The 14,465-nt window shown below is 43.7% G+C and overlaps 1 protein-coding gene across 2 annotated transcripts in view; it reads left to right on the top strand.

Moving 5' to 3' along the window:
• Positions 1 to 14,465, top strand: part of ADCY9 (adenylate cyclase 9) — an 88,564-nt gene that overhangs the window by 57,313 nt on the left and 16,786 nt on the right. For both annotated transcript variants that reach the window (XM_014936336.1, XM_014936335.1), the window contains 3 exons: positions 1,936 to 2,153; positions 5,227 to 5,329; positions 8,406 to 8,614. In XM_014936336.1, the coding sequence (XP_014791822.1) occupies positions 1,936 to 2,153; positions 5,227 to 5,329; positions 8,406 to 8,614 (530 nt within the window). The remainder of the gene's footprint in view (positions 1 to 1,935; positions 2,154 to 5,226; positions 5,330 to 8,405; positions 8,615 to 14,465) is intronic.

The following is a 14,465-nucleotide window of genomic DNA, read 5'->3' as shown; positions in this document are numbered from 1 at the left end:
TCTCCTGCTGCTCCATTGGTCTTCTGATTCCACTGGCTGTGTCTGTACTTTTCACAGAATCACGGAATGATATGGGGTTGGGAAGGGACCTCTGGAGATCATCCAGTCCAACCCCCTGCCAGAGCAGGGTCACCCAGAGCAGGTTGTACAGGAACGTGTCCAGGTGGGGTTTGAATGTCTCCAGAGAAGGAGACTCCACCACCTCTCTGGGCAGCCTCTTCCAGGGCTCTGCCACCCTCACAGGAAAGAAGTTCCTCCTCATGTTGAGATGGAACTTCCTCTGTTCCAGCTTGTGCCTGTTACCTCTTGTCCTGTCACTGGGCACCACCAAAAAAAGACTGGCCCCATCCTCCTGACACCCACACTTTAAGTATTTATAGGCATTGATCAGATCCTCCCTCAGTTTTCTCTTCTCCAGACTAAAAAGACCCAAGTCCCTCAGCCTTTCCTCAGCAGAGAGATGTTGTAGTCCCCAAATCATCTCTGTAGCCTCTGCTGTCCCCTCTCCAGCAGTTCCCTGTCCTTCTTGAACTGGGGAGCCCAGAACTGGACCCAGTGCTCCAGATGGGGCCTCCCCAGGGCAGAGCAGAGGGGCAGGATGACCTCCCTTCACCTGCTGGCCATGCTCTTCTTGATACCCCCCAGGATGCCATTGGCCTTCTTGGCCACAACGGCCCATTGCTGGCTCATGGGCATCCTGTTGTCCACCAGGACTCCCAGGTGGTTATACCTGCCTAGATTCACCCAGTTGCTTTGCAGGGTAGATACACAAGGAGGTTGAATTAATGTTGCACGGGCAGCCGGAAGCCAGAGGTTTCTTAACTTTAACAAAGTTGATTTTACAATCCAAGTAACATATTTCAGTGCATGGTTGGGGTGGTGATGATATTTACGGTATTTATTTATGGTCACTGTGGTGGCATCCAAGAATAGTCTTCTGGAGGAGCTTGTCACTGCTGTGCTGACTGCTCTACAGGCAGAAATGAAGGAACTTCTGTCGTGAGTGGGTTTCAGGATGAGGATAAATGATACGTGATAAATGATAAGACACGGAGGGGGGAGATGAGCATTCAAAGATGCTAAGTTTGATAGATGTTTGCATTTGAAACTGATCCTGACTAACTGCAGTTCATTATCATTCTAACCATAGTTAGTTGTCCAATTTTGGAGGGGCTTACTTCTGCGCAGCTTGGTCTAGGTCAGAGAAAATGTGAAAAGAAGGAACTTCAGGTTCCATGAAAATAGAAAACTTTTGCTCGAAAGTAATTTGTGTTCTTAAATGAATGAAAGCAGAATTGATAATACTGTGTACATAAGCTGTGTTGCAAGTTGAAGTCAAAATTCAAAACTGCAGTATTAATTAATACAAAGGCAAAAAAACCCCAGAAAGTAGTATACCATAGTGAAGAAAACATAGTTTAATTTGCAGGATAATTTTTTCTTTTTTGGTAGGATGGTGAGATGTACAAAAGGGTGTTCCCACAGGTAGGAGAAAGGAGGAAGCTCTCCCTGAGAAAGCAGCAGGGCTGTGGTGGTCAGTGGAAGGACCAGCAAGGGCTGGCAGAGTGTGTTGTCTCCTGACCTGTGGAAAGAGCACAGTTTAAGTAGGTATTTAAAAAGCTTTATAGAAGGATCTCGACCTTAAGCTGAGGTGAATGAAATTTGGGCTTGTGGTAGGTCTTCATTGCGTGTGTGAAAATCTACTTTGTTTTCTGCTCCTTGGAATCTTGGTACATAAAAAGCACAAGGATGACACCTAAATAGGCACTTAGAGAAGATGTGAATGACTTCAGGGCAGGTGGAGTGAGGTCTTTAATGCGATCAGGTAAAATTTCAATGTGTTGAGGGACTTCAACTTCTGCTCCATGAAATCTTTTCTATATACTTTCTCAACCACTAATGTTCCCCGTGTGTGTTCTGCTCTCTGTCATTCAGGCTCCAGGAGGACACAGTCCAAAAACTCAAAATGGACTTTTGAGTCCTCCCCAGGAAGAAAAGCTCAGCAATAGTCAAACCTCACTCTATGAAATGCTGCAAGAGAAAGGGAGATGGGGCGGAGTGAGTCTGGATCAGTCAGCTCTCCTTCCTCTGAGGTTCAAAAACATCAGAGAAAAGACAGATGCTCACTTTGTGGATGTGATTAAAGAAGACAGGTAAGGAAAATCGAGTTGCACAACATAAAGTTGTATAAAGGAGAGAAGGCAGTAACGGGGGGGGCGTAAGGAAAATTGAGTTGCACAACGTAAAGTTGTATAAAGGAGAGAAGGCAGTAACGGGGTGGGGGGGGGGCATATCTTTAATTTTTATTTGTGTGCTTTTTGTCTAATGTCAATAATTATTGTTAACATATAACATGTTGTATATTTCCTGATCTTAATCTATGTTCTCTTTAAATGACAGTAGGAACTTGGTGTCAGAAACATTCTGCTCAGGAATATTTCTGACACCAGGTTTTTCGTCATTTCCATGGTGAACAGTCGTTCTTCAGCTGAGTCTTCGAAAGGGAAGAATACTCTTTAAATGACTTGTCATGAAGTTGATTTTCTAGCTTTACATTAAGAAGGTCTTTTAATGCATGTAGTGTGTACCTTCCTCTGCAATTAAAAGTGTAACATAAAATCTAAACCAAAAAAAACTCACATTTTTTTGTATAGGAAGAGAACAACATCTTATACATTGTGTGACAGACTAATGCCTAGAAATCGTACTGGGCTTGGAAGCAGAATTAATAGGAGTGGATTCTCATGGACCTACTACCTACATACAGCATTTTGTAAAGTTATATTCCATCTCTATTTCAAAAAAAAAGCTTTATTTGGGGCAGAGGAAAATATGTTCTCTAAAATTCAGTAGCGTGTGATTTTTTTTTCATTTTATTTTTTGTAAACACTCAACCATATCTTCCTTATGATGGCAGCGACTTGACCGGATAACTTGAGTTTATTATTATTTATGGCTATTCTTATATTTTCTTCACTGCTTCCACTCAGATCAGGGGTATTTTATCTAAATACCCTTGAAACCGTACGCTCGTAGAGACTCTGGGCTGCTTGGAACAGGGACTCTGTCATCTAAAATGCAAACGCGACTGAAGCAGGGAGAAGTGACGAGATGGGACACCAGTCCCTCTCCAGTCTCTTCTCTAGATTTTTTCAGATTACTTTCCTCCTGTGGCCAACTCTGGGTAAAATTTAGGTTCTCCTTTCCCCACCCCACCGCCCCCCCCGTATGTTGCCTGTCATTAGAGGCTGAGGATAGGTATGTAGCTGGTATTTTCAAATATTAGAAGACAGAGGGATTGGGAAAGTCCAAATGCTGACAAAAATCAGCAAGAAAAAAATTGGATTTTTGTTTAAAATATAAGCAGCATGCTGCAAATTTTTAAGTTCTAGAAGTAGCTTAATTTATGCCGTTGGTTGCTGAAGATACTGAGCTCAGGCTCCTGCGTTCATGGTGCTTTTCTCCTCCACTTTCAAAATGGATAATTCTTTCTGATGCAGAAAAAGGAAAAAGTAGGACCATGATTTGACATCAGTCAAAGCATAGCTTTTTTTTTTGGGTCTCAATTAAATATCATCATTACCATATTAAGTGGGCCATTTCTTGTTGCCAGGGAAACTTCTCTGCCGAGTTCAGTTCATGTAAACATAACTTTCCAAAAATAATCTTCTGATTAATTAGGTCTATGCAAAATGCTTTAAGCCTACCGTTTTACATTAAGCCTTTTTAACGTTTCTCAATGGGAAGTTAGATGTACTAAGTCATTTTAAAAACTTTCTTGATCTCCTGCTGTAAAACTTAATATATTGTTGGTCTCAATAAAATGGGGAGGATGTTTGAATGGGGAATTCATGGGAATGTTTGTATTATTGCATGATAAAAAATACTGTCCTTTGTTCATTGTAACCTGCATGTTACTGTGTATTTTAACAGAAATCTATAGTTTGAGAGTACAAAATTTTTAAACTTAATTTCATTGGGGTACCCTCAAAGGATTCTTGCTTTTTAGATTTTTGTTTTCAAAAAAAATTACATATTCCTTAGGTTATAAACTTTTTGAAGTAAAAGAAACAAGTACTCATCAGGACAGTACTTACAAACGATCTATTTAGACTTAAGAGTCTAGAGGGAAATAGGGAGGGGAAAAAGGGAATTGGAGGGAAATAGCAGAGTCCTGGGGAAATAGGAAGCTCTCCCAGAAGCTCAGTTCTCTGCAGCCCTTCATAAAGAAAGGTGAGAGAGGGAAGACAAGAAAGAATGAAAAAGAGGGACTCAAGTGAATGTGTCCTGTCATTCCTTCAGAGTGTCCTGATGTTTTTAATACATTGGTCAAGGCCAGAATATTTAAAGGTTATAAAGTATCTGCCATATTCATGGTTGAGTTCTCTTATCTTCTCGAGCTTCAGTCAGGGAATGTGTGTTCGTCTGGTCTTGCATCTCAATAAAAAATAATGCTTCCCACATGCCATCTTGTGCTGGGGAGCTCGTGCTTCCAAAAAGCCTCTTTGGCAAGGCTTCATAAAAAATAAACAACAAAAAAACCAAACCAAAGAATTCGGGGACAGGCTAACTGTGTAGGATCTTTCAGCTTCTTCATCTGCTTAGAATTTGATCTCATGTGAGCAAGAGTGTGTGCTCTGAAGGCCCAGCTGAGGACAGTGGAGAAGAGAGGGGGGTGAGCATGCAGGGCCTTGCTCTGCCACCATCGGGCACAAGGACTCCAGTCCTTTCACCTCTTTGACACCTTTGACAAAGGGTTGCAGATCAGGTGCCCTCAATGTCGTTAGAAAACGTCTTTCATAAACCTCTTGGGGTGCTTTTTTATGTTTTACATTAGTTGTGTTTTTGCTCTGGGGGGTGTGGAATAAAAACACCTTTTTAATGATTGAGGCCTCTTCTGTTTGGGTTTAGCTTGGGGTTTTTTCTGCACCTGACACTGGAAGATAAGGGGAAGGAGTGCATAAATACCCTCTGGTAGATGCTGCCTCCTGGTTTGTTAGTCCTAGTGACCTGGTTTCATTATTTGTCACTGCTTTTGTTGATGATTCTGGTAATTTTAAGTCTTCTCTTTCAGAAGTAAATGTAAGCTGTCTGTCTCCTCAGGTTCTGTTTCTCTGTGGCCTAGACCGTTAAGGGAATATTTCCAGCTGAGTTACTGAGTTATTGTAGTGTCTTTGAAACCACAGAGCTGCATAAACTGATGTTGATATTGTCTCTTCCCTCTAGCCTCATGAAAGATTACTTCTTTAAACCGCCAATTAACAAGCTGAGCCTGAACTTCTTGGATCAGGATTTGGAGATGTCCTACAGGACGAGCTACCAGGAAGAGGTGCGTTGGTTTCCCTCCGTGCTCTGTCTGAGCAGCCTGTCCCTCAGAGCTCTGAACACGTTTCAAGACAGTTGATGGCAAGACTCGTGAAATGTCACGTCTGATTTACTGCTTGGTATTGCTGCCTCTGGAAACAGTCTCCTTTCAGTTTACCTGTCTTGTGCCAGGCCCTGAATCTGCTCCGATGTTTAGGCTGGAAATGCATTTTCACAATTCACCGAGATTCACTAATTACTTCAGGTTAATATTTTTAAGGCTTTAGGCAGGCCAGAGAACCGTGCTAAGGTGAAAGTAAAGAACCAAATGCTTCTTGCCTTCTCATCAGATAGTCTAACTCTGAGAATGGTAACTTTGAATTTGATTCTTGTTCATGTCACAGCCTCGTGGAACTGTGGAACAGCCTGATATCCCTGTGGAGCCCAAACCTGCTCTGAACTTGAATGGCTTAAGTTTTTTAAGTGTGGTGTGTTCAAAAAGAGGCAGTTCAAAACACTGCGTAATTGTAAGGAACAGCAAGTAAATTGTAAGGAACTTAGTACCTTCCTCAGGATCCTGCACTAAGTGTAAAAAGTCCTTAATCCCCCTGGGGACTAACAGTATTGCAGCTTGCCATGTCGGGAGATGTTCCTGCCTGGCTCATATGAACTGGGAAGGTGGTTTGAATTTACATATACAGTACTAACTGAGCTGTGTTTCCATGAGTAGCTGAAAGGTTGCTGCCAAAAGAGGGCATTTCCCTCCTTGTTCCTACCCCTCCCTGCTCCTTCTCATGGCTCTGGTGCTTATCAGGTGTCCCTGCTGGGAGCCAGTTCATTTTCCTGGCCTCGCATAAAATATTCATGTTTTGTTTTTCTATTTGGGGCTTTTTCTTTTTCCACATGGGTTTGTTTTCTGCCGTATTGAACCAGCAGCTCCCAGAGAGGTTGGCAAGTGCCAGAGCTGGTGCAAGATAAGTGTCCAGCAGCAGGAAGGGGAACGGGCCCTTCCCTTCCAGTTGCTTTGAGCTGTTAGTTTGGGTCATCCATCTGGCACAATCGCATCATGATAAATGTAGGTGTTGATTTCTTTCCTTCCCTATATGTCCTACATCTGAGGGCAGGTAGGATTTCTGCTTCTGCTGCTCGTTGCTTTCTGTTCTGGGCAGCGTTGTCACGTTGTCCTTAGCAATACAGGGCAGGTAGGATTTCTGCTTCTGCTGCTCATTGCTTTCTGTTCTGTGTTGTCACGTTGTCCTTAGCAATAGCCCTTATTTGCTTTTTTTTCCCCATGTTTACAAATGAGACTTAACTTACTTTTTTAACAAAGGGAAGCCTGGTTGTGTTGCAGTTGCTTTTGTTCAGGAGCTCCACGCTCGTCCCGCAGCGCTGTATTCCAGTGGTATCTCTCCGAATAAAGCTCGTGTAGCAACAACAGGGGGAAGCTTCCCGTGGGATAGAGCCTGCAAAATTTGCACAAACTATGCAGAAAATAGTAAATCAGGTTCTTTCCGATGGAAAAGGTTGGAAAGAGAGGCAAAGCAGTGATAGTCAAGCACATGCAGATGACCTGTTAATGTGGGTATGTAGGAAATTCGTAGAAGGAGCAGGAATGTGGTCTGTGCATTTTGTTAGTGGCAAGTTATTAATTTGAAAATTATTATGCCTGGAAATGGGAATCTTCCCTCTCTAATAGTAATTCTGCAGCACAGGAAATGGGAATCTTCCCTCTCTAATAGTAACTCTGCAGTAAATAGTAACTCCCTTTAATGGGACAAAAACCCATTAAAGCCTTAATATTAGCATAGTCTTGGTCCAAAACAACAGCAAAACAGATCTTCTCTTGGGGAGTGAAATTTGTCAGCACTGCTGGTTCTTTAGCTACCTTGCAGTAAACTGTTGCTGAAAGTAACTTCCACCACCAAATTCACCTCTAATGACACAGTGCCAGCTGCACGCTTGCCTTGTGATTGCTCTCTGAGCAGCTCCACTTCCAAGAGCTTGCACGGCCTTTTCTTGTTTGGAAATTAAGGCGCTACTTAACGCTGTTAGGGCATCCTGAACGCTGGCACTTTAGGATACAGGGCTGCTTTCCTTAATTCAATTTCTGTGACTTTCTGCCTGGACTAACAGCTCAGATTAAAAGGTAATTTTTTGGCACAGAAATTATGCTCGGTGAATTTATTAGGTTGCGGAGAGGTACAAATGAGAGGAACAAGTTCATTTCCCGATACTGCTGAGTGCAGATAGTGCTCTGAGGAGCCAATGAAATTTTCAAATTAAAGCAGGGTACAAGCCTGCAGTGTTCAAACTGGGCTACTTCCTGGCAATATTGATAACATACTTTTTTTGGTTTTCCTTTGGAACTTGCTTTCTGTGGTTCCTGGGGCAGATAAAACCACTTATAAGTTGGGACTCATCTGAGTAAGCCAAGATGCGGAGCTCATCATCTCGTTTTCAGCTGGACTGGCCAAAGCAGCACTAAAGCACAGCTGCACCAGTGCTGGGGCCAGAACAAAATGGGATGGGAATGGGTGGTGAGGGGTTACGAAGAGCAGAACTTGGTGTCCTGGGCTCTGATCAATTCAGATGACATAGCATCCCCATGGCTGCTTTTAATCTGGTCAGAAAGGGAGATGTGAACTCTGCCACAGGCGAGTAACTGGTTCTATAGAGTGGTGTTTGGAGGGTTTTCTTAAAGAACCGTCGGAGCTAAAAGGCTTATTGTAAAAATATATTATTATTTTAAATGAAAATCCTTGAAGACAACTTCTTATAGCATTATCTGCTAGTAATTAGGGGGTTTATGTTCCTTTGCATAGAATAGGCAATTTTCACATGGTTTATTTCTGTATCATAATACTCTATAAAAATCACCCCAGGCCCAGAGGCTGTGCTGCCAGCGCTTGCTTTCGACACAGGCTTATTCTCGGGGAGCTGTGATGGCCTTTGAACCACCTCTTCTGTTTCTTGTTTCCAAACAGTACTTACGCTGGATTAATGCAGTGGCAAAATGTTCTGCCTTCCTTTATTTGCTGAATTGTGCAAAATGACATTTATTCCTTTTCATCCCTTCCCTCGATCCCTGTATTTCCCTGCAGGTTATAAGGAACGCTCCAGTGAAGACATTTGCCAGCGCTACCTTCAGCTCACTCCTGGACGTGTTCCTCTCCACCACGGTCTTCCTCATACTCTCCATCACCTGTTTCCTGAAACACGGGATGGTCGCCTCCCCTCCACCACCTGCGGCGGTCGTGGTCTTCATCATCGCCATCCTGCTGGAGGTGCTGTCCCTCGTCGTCTCAATTAGGTAAATAAAGCGTAAGAAAGTCTTGAACCAGCAGTGAGAACTGAAATGGTGGCTGGCTTGGGAACGTTCTCTTTGACAGCGTCCCAGGAACTCATTTGGACAGTCTGTAGAATTTGGAGAACAGTGTTAGTGGAGCCAAGAAAGGCTTGTGGCAGATCTTGTGCAGAGAGAGGTCGAGCTACAGAAACGGGAGGAGAGAAAGGTGACTCTGAGAGAGGTCGCTTAAGGAAACAGAATCTGCACACCCTGCCTGGCCCTGCCTATTGTTCCTTGGGATGCCACACACAACTGATATCTTCTCTCACAGGGCCATCAGGGAGGGAACTCATTGAGGGAGGGAATTCAAACAGAAAACTGTCCTTCAAAACAAATGCCCTCCTTTGAATTCCTAGATGAAAGTACACCATTCTGGTGTTAAAACTGAAATAACTTATCGAAATGCAAAGAGCAGTCCTTTTCTCTGCGAAAAAAATAGAAATTGCAAAAGCCACATTGCATCTGTCCGGAATTAGTTTTCTTAATGATCTCTATTTCAAGTCTCATGGGCTTAATATTAAAATAGTTTGTGTTTTCTCTGTTTGACACATAATTGGAGTCAGTGTTTCCCCCGAGTCCTGGGCTGTGTGACAGTCGGCTGCTGCTTGAGGAGGGAAGGGGCACTAGTTGCTCTCTGCAGAAGGGTGACTGTGCCAACCCCCAAACTGCCTTTTTGCAGGTGGCAACGAAGAATCCCCAGCCCCTGATTTCTTGTACATCCCTGCAGCCCTGCACCTCTGCCTCTGCTGTGCCCTGGGAGCTGAGGCTGGGCTGCAGACACAGGTTCCTGGTACTTACCAGTGACTCCTCATTCCTGGTTTGTTGAACCCTTGACTTCTAGGACAGCTGTGGGACTCACCCTGGCACTGGTTTCTAACCAGTCACCCAGTGGTTGCTGAGCAATTCCCACCTAACATGGGGTTTCCCCAGGCACACTGGAGTTACCAACGGGTCCGGGGGTAGCAGAAGATTGTGATTGTGCACACTGTCCTGGGTGTGTTGTCTGATTTGTACAGATACCCCGTGTAACCTGTTATTAACCCAGGTGACAGACCTAATAGTAAGTTGTTTGTTTGTCTGGACTTGGGAGAGCAAGTTTCTTCTGCCCTCCTCATCCCCCTTCTCACACAAGATATTGTTGTAAGGGTGGCGCGTGGAAACGTGTCTCCTCACTTGTAGTTCTGCCAATCTGACAGGTATGTGTCAGTTAAAATGCTTTTGTGATTACAACTTAGAAGCAATTCTGCTGTTGTTTCAAAAGAAACGAGAGATTGCAGTTTGCGCTCATATCTCGACTTTTCAGACTCAAGGTAAAAAATACTAAATTAGTACTTTTGTCACGAAAGCAGGCTTGTAACTGTATGCAAATGTATTTAAGTGAAAGCTGGCATTTAGGAGTGGAGAGAGGTCATTTGTGAACAGTGGAGAAATGCTTTTAAGGGTAGTGTTTCTTAGCAGGTGTATTTGATTGTTGCAATTTGAATAGTGTCATAGCTCTGGAGTTTTTAGAAAATCTAGACATTCACAAAGAGTTAAGGATCCGTACTGGGACATGGTTGAACTGGTAGGACTGTCATTCCAGTGCATCCTAAACGGGATTAACTGTTGCTCTGTCCTCTGTCTTGCACCAGAAATGCATTTTCCCCTTTGCAGAACAGTTTCTATATTCTGTCTCAGTTTGGGGGGCGAGGTTTTTTTGTCAGTTTAATGTGCCTGGGCAGCTCTTTCGTCGCACCAGGCAGGAGAGTGGAAAGGCAGCAGTGAGCAGGTCATCGGGGTTTGGTGGCCGTGGCATTGAATCCTTGAACCTGTTCAGCTCTGAACAACTCAACCATCACTTTGCAGAAGAGCTCATTTCTGTTATCCAGATACGTTTGGAGAAAATTCACCTTGCAGGTGAATTTTTACCCTATTTTAGTATTTTTCAATACATTATTGTTCTCACTTCTTTTTCCAATGCTACCTTGCATTTGCTTTTTTCTTATTTTTTACATTTATAAAAAACTATTGCTATAATCTTAGAAAATTTTTATAGCCAGGTACATAAGGTTCTATTTCAGTCCTGTTCTATAATTGGCGGTTTATGGGTTTGTTAAGGAGAAGGAAAATTGCTGTTTTCAATATGCTATCTATATAGTCAAGAATTTGCCAAGGGCTTTTTGTCTTTGTGAGCCACGTTCGGCTGTACCGTGCTGCTGAGAGCCTTGCTCTCTGGTAGTGAGCCTGGGCCATTACTGAGGGGAGTTTAAGTGGCTTTATAATGTTTTCTTAACACTGTTTGATTTTGCCACTGCCATTTCTAGTATTTTCATGAGAGTATGTTGGCGTAAAGCCCAAATTTTACTTTCTAAGGTGGCTTGGATGCCCCGTTTGAAGTGGATGAGATTGAAAAAGCAAGACTTCTAAGGCTCTTAAGTCTTAGAGGTATATATTTTCTTAATATTAATCATTCTTTTGTGCTTAATTCTGATTTGAAAAACAGCTTGAGAAACATCTCATGCTGTGGAGATCACCTCACTACAGTAAAACTCGTGCAGTCCCACCTGAGTCCCCACTCGCAGGAGGTTTGGGATGCAGGGAATACTGTTGTGCAAGTGAGAAATGTCTTGCTCACTCCTTCAGGTGGGAGGGAAGTGTCTGGATTTACTCCACACTTTATGAGTAATTGGTTCTCAGGAACTTGCTACCCCGGGCTCACATTTGCGATCTTTCCTCTGCTAATGAGGTATAATTTGTATTTGGCTTAACTCAGGTTGTCACATCTAAGGTAACACCTCAGTAAATCTCTTAAAGTACGAACCAGGATCATCTCAGATCTGAGCAGATCTTACCCAGGGAACCCTCTTGAAAATAGCCTCATATTGTACACCCAAAAAGAGCAGTCTTCGTAGATGAAAAATCTCTACAGCTTTCTGGTAGGTTTTCAGTTTTAAACGTAGTAGCAATGGCCTATTTGGGGAGGGGAACTTTTGTAGGAAAAGCATCTGGCTTGGCTTGGAGGGTGGGTTGGGGTTTTTTTTTGTTGTTTTGACTTGATAATATGTATTTACATCATAGTAAATACATAAAATATGCTTTTTGAGCCCCTCTGGTCTCCACAACCTGAGGCACGCGCTTCTGTACGGTTCCTGTGAGCAGAAAGAAGAAAATTGTCATTTTCCTCTTCAGATCCTCTCCAAAGTGAGGACTGCTCGCTCTGGCCACTCGTTATGCAGAGAAACGGTGCAGAACTTCCTGTGCAGAAATGTCATCCCAAATGACAATCACAGAATCCCACCGAGATATCTTAAGGGAGGAGATTGGACTACAATGCTGGGCACCATCCCAGAATTTCAGGAAAAGGGATTATTTTAGGACCAGAAAAATTCTTGCCTAAGTTTCTCATTGTATTTTCATTATCCTGATGCGAAACACCCTGCCTTTAAATGAGTCTAACTTTTAATTGAATCCAGGATTCGGCCTGGGAAGTCCTCGCTCCAGCTCTCGTGGTAAGACCTTTAGTTCAGCTGGAGGAGCAGGAGAGGAGAGCACTGTCTGTAAAATGAGAAACGAGTTAAAACTTAAGTTCTAGAAGAGCAAAAGTCTTCCTGGAGCAGAGCTTACAGAGGAGAAGGATGTTTTGATTCCTCTGAAGTGTCTAATAATAAATTATTGGAGTACCTATAGATGAGGATCCCACTGTGAACACAAGTGCCACTCGAATCTTAATTGTATAAAGCAGCACGCCAAAAAACTACAGTGCTTCATTTGTAAGCATGTGGAAGGTGTCATCTCCTGTTCGGCAGATGTAGGGCAAAGAATGTCCTTCTGCCCACTTGAAACGTGACTGCTTTGACTTTCATGAGTTTGGTGGAGGTGTAAGAGGTCCTGAAGTTCTGCTGTTTTATAAAAACACCTTGGGAAATGTCGCTGAACGTACAGCGGTGTGTGAGGTTTCATTAGCCGTTCTTAGGAGTGCAGGTAAAAGACATCTGCCCGCTGTTTTAGTTGTAAATACAGGACTTTTCTTAATTAAGTACTTTTGACATCTTGTTCTCGAGTAAACTTGTTATAAGTAAGTAAGTTTGAAAAAAAATGCTTTGCTTTTGATGGCATCCTTCAGTGAAGGCTTCTGGGTGGAGAGGTGAGGCCAGAGCAGTGGATGTTTCAGGCCTGTGCAGAAGAGTGGGAGGTGGGAACACTTGATAAGATGCTTCATGAATTCAGAAGTACCTTTCTGGAGGGCAAAAACCTTCTGGATGGAGAAAACTGCTGTTTCCTGACTAAGGAAGACTGGCTTTTGCCCAGTGCTTCACCTCCCCAGGGTGGCCACAGCTGGGACCCCGTGGCCAGCCAGTAGTTTTCTGCAGCCAGAGCTTAATGAGCTGCTTCTGTTAACGACAGGACTGATAGAAAGTATTGATGCAAGGGAAAACAACGTATTCTGCTTGCCTTTATTTCATTTCCAACATCTGCTACTTCGGTATTTAATATCCCACTAAATTGCTACTACGCCAAAAGCTTTTGATTTGAACTCTGGGAATTGATTTTAAACTGCCAGTAAATGGAGAAATGATGGTAACATTCCCCCTTCCCCATTAATCATTGATGTCAAAGTTACTAATTTGAACTCTGGCTTGTGTAAACATCTTGGATGCTTCAGCGTTTAAGCCCCGTGGAGCTGCCCAGTGACACTGCATTATTTACTGGTGCTGCCCCGGAGCCATTAAATCTGTCTGCAGCTCTCCTTGCCCTCTGGATTTAATGCACTCCTCGCTTCCTGCCATGGGAGGGTCGTGCCATATTCAGGGCCATTCCCTCTTTTGGGAAGGATGAGATTTCCAGGGGTTTAATTCCAGAGGGCAGAGCATTGAGATAAATACTGGAGTGAGGGGGGGGGAATATATATATATAAAAATCAATGCAAGCATTATCACGAGAAATGTGGTGTTGTCCTGGAATTTGCACTTAGCTTTTTTGAAACACACAGCTGCCTAAAGAATCATAGAATCATAGAATCATTGAGGTTGGAAGAGACCCTTGGGATCATCGAGTCCAACCATCTCCCCTACTCTACAAAGTCCTCCCCTACACCATGTCCCTCAGCACTGCATCTAAATGTCCCTTAAACACAGCCAGGGATGGGGACTCCACCCCCTCCCTGGGCAGCCTGTTCCAATGCCCGACCACTCTTTGGGTGAAAAATTCCTTCCTAATGTTCAATCTAAACCTCCCCTGTTGGAGCTTGAAGCCATTCCCTCTCGTTCTATTGTTAATTACCTGTGAGAAGAGACCAGCACCAACCTCTCTACAGTGTCCTTTCAAGTAGTTGTAGAGAGTGATGAGGTCTCCCCTCAGCCTCCTCTTCCTCACACTAAACAGCCCCAGCTCCTTCAGCCGCTCTTCATATGATTTGTCTTCTAGGCCCTTCACTAGTTTCGTTGCCCTCCTCTGCACTCGCTCCAGCACCTCCAGATCTCTCTTGGATTGAGGTGCCCAAAACTGGACACCTCAGAAAGAAGTGTCCTCATCGCAGGATTAACCGATGGGGTTCGCCGATGGATTTCTTGCTATAGTTCCCACAAGAATTTGTCCTGGCATAGAGGCTTGGCAAAAAATAATAAAATTTAAAAAAAAAAAATTAAAAAAAAAGCTTTTTGCACCATGGAGTCCCTGTTGTGTGGGTTGGGGTGAGAGACATGAGCTGCACCAGGCGTTTGCGTGCCACGGAGCCGGTTCCTGTGCCAGGCTCCGTGGGAGCGAGCTGGCAGCTGCGGCAGAGCGTGGGCAGGGGTGTCGCTGAGCTGCCTCCCCCGGGCTCCCCACCCCTCGGGGA

The sequence above is a fragment of the Calidris pugnax genome, unplaced genomic scaffold (genome assembly GCF_001431845.1).
Source record: "Calidris pugnax isolate Ruff unplaced genomic scaffold, ASM143184v1 scaffold17, whole genome shotgun sequence".
In the NCBI taxonomy this organism is placed as follows: domain Eukaryota; kingdom Metazoa; phylum Chordata; class Aves; order Charadriiformes; family Scolopacidae; genus Calidris; species Calidris pugnax.
Note: the sequence above shows the minus strand (reverse complement) of the source record. Positions and strands in the feature narration are given on the sequence as shown.